This window comes from Crinia signifera, chromosome 8 (genome assembly GCF_055691185.1).
Source record: "Crinia signifera chromosome 8, ASM5569118v1, whole genome shotgun sequence".
Lineage (NCBI taxonomy): Eukaryota > Metazoa > Chordata > Amphibia > Anura > Myobatrachidae > Crinia > Crinia signifera.
In genome coordinates this window covers 29,890,981-29,898,584 of record NC_139224.1, presented here as the reverse complement: position 1 = coordinate 29,898,584, position 7,604 = coordinate 29,890,981, and the positions used below count along the sequence as shown (strand labels likewise).

The following is a 7,604-nucleotide window of genomic DNA, read 5'->3' as shown; positions in this document are numbered from 1 at the left end:
AAAGTGAACTGAGCCCGCGAGGGGACAATGGTGCTGCTGCGCATCATCGTTCACTCACCACAACTTTACTAAAGGAAATAGATGGTGGCGTGGTCACAGGAGGGTGGTGATGTGAAAGTACCTAAAAAAATGGCTCTAGAGCTGATTTGTAATGGTTCCCGTGCCATAAATCCTTACATAACGGTTAAGTAGCGGCTAACGTAACTGGCGTAGCGGTGACCGCAAAGATGAGGAAGTACCAACGATTAATTGCAGCCAGACTCTGTCACATGTCACACCAGGGGGAAGAGTTATCAAAGCTTAGAAAGAGATATAGGGAAGTACCAATCTATCAGCATCTAACTGCAATATAATGGGGCCTACACACGAAGCAATGAGCATTTTGAGCAATGCTAGATCGCTCAGCACACAGCACTGCGCCACTGAACAATCTGACCTGACCATGGTGATTAAGTAGCTACTGTATTCCCCTACACACGGAGCGCATTTTCTAAGTGATCCCTTATTATCCCTTAATCGCTACGTGTGTAGGCCCCATTTCAGGCTGTGTTTGAAAAATAACAGTAGATGATTGGTTAATGTAATGCAGTGTGAGTCCGATGGCCATGCAGGATTCCAGCCGAACTCTTCAGTTTTTTTTCTTTTTTTAAATGGGCAATCATTTACAAGGAATGGTCATTAACCCAGCAAGATATATTTAAGCAATGACATCACACTGATGACATCTGAAGAGTTATTTATTGAGAAGCCACAGTCCTTACACTGTTACAACTGTAGGCTTTTGTAAGGCAAAAGCAAGATGGATCCACTATATTACACAGATAAAAAGCTTCTTGAGGGACCCCGGTTACATGCAAATACTGGTCAAAATGCAATGTACATGGCAGATATAAAAACAATTGTGAAACACAAAATAATGTAAATTAAGGTTACAATCTACGGAAATAAGTACTGTATATTCTTATAAACACAGTTTATAGTCTAAGTCTGTTATTAAAGTCATCTTTTTTGTTGTTTTTTTTTCTGTATTTTTTTTACATACACTTTTATTAAAATCTAAACAAAATGTAACATTTAAAGAGAAGACATTAACATAAAACTGTTTTAATTCTTTTTTTTTGTTGTTTAAACAGTAGCTTGTTCGGTTTTGGATGTCTCTTATCTAGTTCTGGTTTCGGAATACTAATCCGCTGATATGTAACCTCAAGGTAACTAACAGGATGTTCAAGTAACGTGTATGACTTAGAATTTGGGATGAAAGAAACTTCGGATCGGAATGGATGGCCATAGTGGAACCTGGTTGGGTGTAGCCTCTCTCTTCTTTAAAAACAAAGCCTTTAATTGATTTCATTCATTTGAGCGGATGGCATCCACGCAACAGAAATGACATTACTATTACCATATGCACAACAATTTACCATCAATGTATATACATTACAGGAATGAAGCATTGGATATTTCTGCTGAAAACAGGGGGCATACCTAGCATGTTTCTATATATTTCAATTAACAGTATTAAACAATGGTACTCTATATTGCTTATGATCCTATACATTTGGAGTTCGGAAACCCATGAACCAAATGTAGTGCATCATTTAATTTTAATCACACAGCTAGAATGATCACCGTATTGGTAAAATTGTTATGGGCATTTGGAGCGGACAGAGAATTCCCTAATGTGGCTAACAGACATGCACTGAATACCGGACTACATCCCATTCAGCCTCTACAAGTCATTTAATCATCCTCCTCGTTCTCTTCATCGCTGTCCTTCATAGTAATCCCTTGAAGACCGCCTCCTTCGCTGACGGAAGCTGTGGCTTCTTCCACCGTTAACCGGTTTCTAATTGTATCGTAGGTCTTGCTGTTCAACGTGGAGTCCAAGACACCTTGCAATCGAAAGTCCCGATACATTTTCTACATTGAATGCAAAAATAAATAATTATGAGGAAAGTCTTTCATTGCACTTGGAGAACAGACATATGTTTGAAGGGCACTCTCGCACCGTTCTAAATGACTCAATTTTTAGAGACCCGCTTATCCACTGAATGTGAATTCCATTTTTAACGTGGTCATGCAACCAGACAAATTTTCCAATTTGGACGTATTGCTATGAATGACCTACATCAATTATGGTATTGCATTATCATTTTTGATTTCTTACCCCTGAAGAAATTTATCTATTTATGGACAAATCACGTACAGTCTTTATATATAGCTTCGGCTACCTATCACTAATATTTATTAACACTATAGTATCTCACTGGCGTGCCGCACTGGGCTTTCTAGCTTATGATAGTTTTTGGGGTGCCGCACCCTGCACCTAAATATAGCGCTAGGGACCTCCAATATACAGAGAAGCTTTGATGTGGCTTGGGGGCATATCATACACCTGCGCAGGTATATGTAACCAATATCTCTGAATTCTATTATCATGTAGTGTTCAAGATTGGTTATACCCCATTCTCACTGCTGCAAAAACCCAGGTTTTTGCCAGGGCAAGCAGTAATTTCATGTGTCCTGTCTCAGTGTGAAAGGGTTTTTGTGAAATTCCTGGGTGATATGCAACGGGAATTGGACAGGGTTTTTTTTGCAGGGTTTTTCCTGGGTAATACATGGGTGTACAGCAGTGTGAACAGCACAGACCTGTGTTTTTCACACATGATGCCAAAAAACAAGCTCATTGGGGATGTAATCATGTGATATGTGATAGCCAGTCAATGAAAGCTGTTTTTTAAACAGCCAATCACAGCAATTTGTACAAATTTCCCAACACCCAATCAAATTCCACACACTTGTTAAAAGGCAGACCATGGAAAGCAGTGTGAAAGGGGCAGACACAGGAAATTCCCGGGTCTAAGGTGCAGTATGAAGGGGTCTGTTTAGGTGAGAAGCTCTGTGCCCCGCCAAAAATCCGGCAAGAAAAAACCCGGGATTTTGCAGGGGCGGCAATGAGAACACAGCATAACTAATACCATTTAGTGAGCTGGGGGAAACAATGTATTTTTTTACTTACTCTGTATTAACCCCTCCCTCATGCACCTGAGTGGTATTACTGAACCAATTGAGCATCTACCACTATCTGTATGTAAATCACGTACAGTGGCTGCTGCCATAGCCTACTTCTCTCAGCTTGCAGGATTTGCCCACTAACGCCCGTAAGGGTGGTAGCAGGAATATACCATCACTTCCACTGTATAGTGATTGTGGATACTTTGTCACCTCCTTTATGCTGTAAGCTATTTTATCTGAATTATGTATTGTTTTTTATGAAATATATAAAAAAAATGCACAATATTTCCAAAAACCCAAACCAGTCGTTTTTTTTTCAATAACTGACGCAGAAGATGTCTCACTGAGTATGGACTTATGTACGCCATGGCTTCTTGTATAACACAATTAGAAGCTAATGATGATAAGGGATGGGAGCAAATTAGGTGAAAATGAACGTGATAGTGATGAAGATGCTTTGATATTGTCTCTTCGCACTCTCACTGTAACAGTGGAACTTTTGCAGCTTTGCACATAGTGCCACTGTAGCCCATTTACAATCCCGGTAGGCATCACTTATTACTGACTTGTTTAATGAGGTGACAATTCTGTGATGTTAACCCTTTAAAAATGTCCTTAGCGACTAATTGTCTTTATTGATGATGTCATTTCATAATACAGTTTTGCAAATAATTGTCAGGTCAGTAAACAAGCAGCCAATTAAAATGTATTGTAGACTGGAGGGAAACTTGCGAAAATAAGTCAAATTCTACACAATAAAAGCATTACTCTTCATATTTGTATAAGATATGTGCAGATGATATGTTTATTTTTACATATACATTGCATATACAGAACATACTGTATACACGTGGCATCGGCAGAGTGAACCTGGTGGAAGAGGTAGGCTATAGGGGGTCATTCTGGTTGACACACAAAGCAGTAAAAATTCGCAGCTTTGCATGTCATCTGTGCGCCGCCAGCACGAACGCCCGTCCCCGCACGCCAATTTCCCCACACGCTTGCGAGTGGTTGTTCGGCATAAACATCCATTGGCAGCCTTGCGTGCAGGGACAAAATCATTCGATGGTCGCGGACCATCGAATGATTTTGCAAGCGCATGCAGATCTAAGACACCTCTCCTAAACCTAAACCTCCCCACAGCCTAAACCTAACCACCCTCACGCAGCCTAGCCCTAACCTCCATCTGAAGCATAACCCTGACCTCCCTCCACAACCTAACCCTAACCTCCCCTTTGCAGCCTAACCCTAACTTCCCCCGCAGCCTAACCATAACCTCCCCCCGATGTCTTTCCAGAACACTCCCGCCTGCACCCTACTCTTAATTTTGATATTCTGACTGATGAACTTTCAAGATGACATGTTGCCTGTTGTCATTTTAACAGTGTTGATATCACAACTGTTGACATTGTGATTAGTGTGGCCAATGGCAGGATTCGGCCCTAAAATTGCCAGGATTGCAATACCGAGATTGGAGTTTCCAATCCCGGGATCAGACTGCACATGCGCAGTGTCATGCAGGGCAGAGTTTGAGCACCTGCTCAGACGCTGGTGGGCCGCTCCCGTTTCTGGCTGTGCGGCTCAGCCCAGCGTGAGGTGGAAAAAGCACTTAAAAAAAATAACAACACTTGATTGCCTATATGCAATGATACAAGTGACCCAATAAAGAGATTCAGCACAACAGTGCTTATGGAGCCTGCCCGACATTCGTGAAGAAATCCCCAGAAATATGGCGCTGGTTCTGCATATCCTTATGTATGTCAGCAGTGGCCTGGTCAGAAATGTGGCCATTGTAAAGAGTCGGAGTTGATTGCAAATTCATAGATGCTAAATGGAAAATGTATCTTTTTTTTAAGCATATTCTTTATTTTATAGGTTTGTGATAATACCCCCTTAAATGGCTCTATATGAATAGCCTTTGTTACCATTGTCCCCCTACCTCAATCTTATGTCTGTTTCCCTTTTCCACAAATGTGAGCTGTACTCACAATTCAGTAGTCTACATTTTAGTACATCCATTCATTTTCTTATTGCAAATGCATCCAGAATAATGTAAGGAGGAACTCAGCAGGTAAATGGATAAATACAGGTAATCACACGTGTTCAGGCAAACGATTCCTATTTACAGGGACAGTGGGGCAGATGTATTAAGCCTGGTGAAGACATAAAGTGGAAAGAGATAACGCACCAGCCAATCAACTCTCAAATGTCATTATTTAAACATAGCTGATTGGCTGGTGCATTATCTCCTTCTACTTTATCTCTTCGCCAGGCTTAATACATCTGTCCCAATGTTAGAAGACATAAAAAGCAGCTTTCCAAATAGGAAACCAGTGTTCTAAAGCGATCATGCAGCCTATAATGAAAACCAATGGAGGTCGCTTTGGAGAGTATCTGGTTGATGGGTCGACAGTCAATAGGTTGACGGGCACTAAGTCGACACATGAAAAAGGTCAACATGGTCTAGGTCGACACAAGCAAAAAGTTGACATGTTTTCATGATTTTTATTCTTAAAACCGACTTTGAGACCAAAGCATGGTGAGCACAATGAGCCATGAGAGGGAACGCGGTACACTTACACATTGACCCTGTCGGCACATTTCTACACATATATATATATATATATATAAAAAGTGAAAGCCCATGTTGACATATCATGTGTCGACCATTCCCATGTGGACATTTTGCATGTGTCAACCTTTTTTTTCTCCCAATGGCAACCTAGGCCATGACGACCTTTTTCATGTGTCGAGCTAGTGCCTGTTGTCCAAGAGTGGTCGACCTATCGACCTAATTACTGACAACATAAAAATCCACACCTGCTTTAGAGCTCTGCAATTTTCTTGACCCATCTGGAATTGTGAATTGTATAGAAAAATTATTGGGTACTTATATGTTAGTTGGGCGCCGAGCCCAAAGCGTGGCTAGCACAGCAAGCCCTGTGAGGGGACGCGGATTACTTTACATGTATTCCGCATCCCCGTGCGGGGCTCGCCACGCTTCGGGCTCGGTGGCTCGCCACACTATATAAAACCAACTCCACGCCGACGTGGATAGTGGGGGTATAAAAAGGTCAGAGGACGCATTCCGCCACTGCTTGCCACGCTTCAGGGTGGCGTGGATAGCATACAGAACAGAACGCAACAGCACTCACCGCTCACCGCCGGGGCATCCAAACCCGGGGGCGGCTTTGAGCTGAGAGCCGCTCAAACTGGGTGTTTTGAGCGACTTTCAGCTCAAAGTCGCCCAGTGTGTATGGGCCTTAAGGCCTAACGCTTCAGAAAAAATAAAAAATCACTGATGTCATTTGTATTTACAGAGCAAGGATACATTATTATCAGTTTAATACATACGTGTCAGGACACCTGCATAATAATAATTTCAATTCAAGTTACAAATTACGTACTCGGGGAAGCGCACAGCTAAAAAATTGTGCACATTTATTTGAACAAAACAGAAAATATTCAGTAGAGTATTTGTATAAAACTTCACGTTATTGCGAGTAAATTTAAGCAGTCACTTAAAAAAAGATGTACCAGGTCACGATATAAATAAAGCTATGAAGGGTATTTTTGTACGGGAAACAAAATGTTTTTGTACTTGTTCATTTATCAGTCTCTGTAAATAGCTACAAAAGAGTAAGATTAAATACATCTTAAACTAACCACAATGAATATTAAAATGATCTAAGCTTTCCTACAATCTTATTTCATGGTAAGGCACTGTGATTTCACACTGAAATAATTATCATTAGTCCAAGACACACATACACAGGAATAAAAATATACTTTCCGGGTATGTTATCTCACCTTTGTGATCTCTTATAGTTCAGTGTAAACACCCATTGTAGGATAAACTACTTCAGCTAATTATAAGAACAATATCAATTTGCATTTTGTTTAATGATCATGGAATACATTAAAATATGCTGTGAAGAATATTTGCATCACTAACAGATGCAGAAACGTTTTCTATCTTGGTTGAAACGGCTTCACCGACAATGTTAAATAATACTTGCAAAAATTCAATACATAAGTAAAAATAAAATACTAATTATTTCCATGGTTTGAAAAACAAGACCTAAATATTTTTTTTTATTTTGTCACATTTTTTTTTTTTTTTAATTGTGTAATTAGTTTAGAATCATCAAGTAGAAATACATTTTCATAATAATAAAAATCAATAGTTATTATTTTAATATTTTTTTTGTTCCCTGCAAATGACTTCTGCAACATAAAATGACCTAGTATTAATAAATGACAATAAATGTATATATTTCATATACTTTATATATCTGCAACATTATTATTATTATTTGGATTAACCTGGGCTAAAGGATCAGTAATGTTAATATGTTACTATCAATTATTTAAAATATTTCAAGTGATTGGACTTAGGAAACAAATGAACAACCAAGAACAGAACATTATCGGACAGTGATATTATATCTCACAAGGAAGATACATTAACAGCTTTAAGATAATATTTTGTTAATTCTAAAGCTGATAAGAAAATATAGCTAAACAGCAATGGAAAACTAAAAATGGCCGTACACTAGAGTGATATCCTGTAGGAATGCACGATTTCGATG

The 7,604-nt window shown here is 39.5% G+C and overlaps 1 protein-coding gene across 17 annotated transcripts in view; it reads right to left on the bottom strand.

The window, feature by feature from the left end:
• Positions 1–719: 719 nt before the first annotated feature.
• Positions 720–7,604, bottom strand: part of CADPS (calcium dependent secretion activator) — a 388,847-nt gene continuing 381,962 nt past the window's right edge. For all 17 annotated transcript variants that reach the window (XM_083156060.1, XM_083156054.1, XM_083156062.1 and 14 more), the window contains one exon: positions 720–1,917. In XM_083156060.1, coding sequence (XP_083012186.1) covers positions 1,738–1,917 — 180 coding nt within the window. In that variant the 3' untranslated portion in view covers positions 720–1,737. The remainder of the gene's footprint in view (positions 1,918–7,604) is intronic.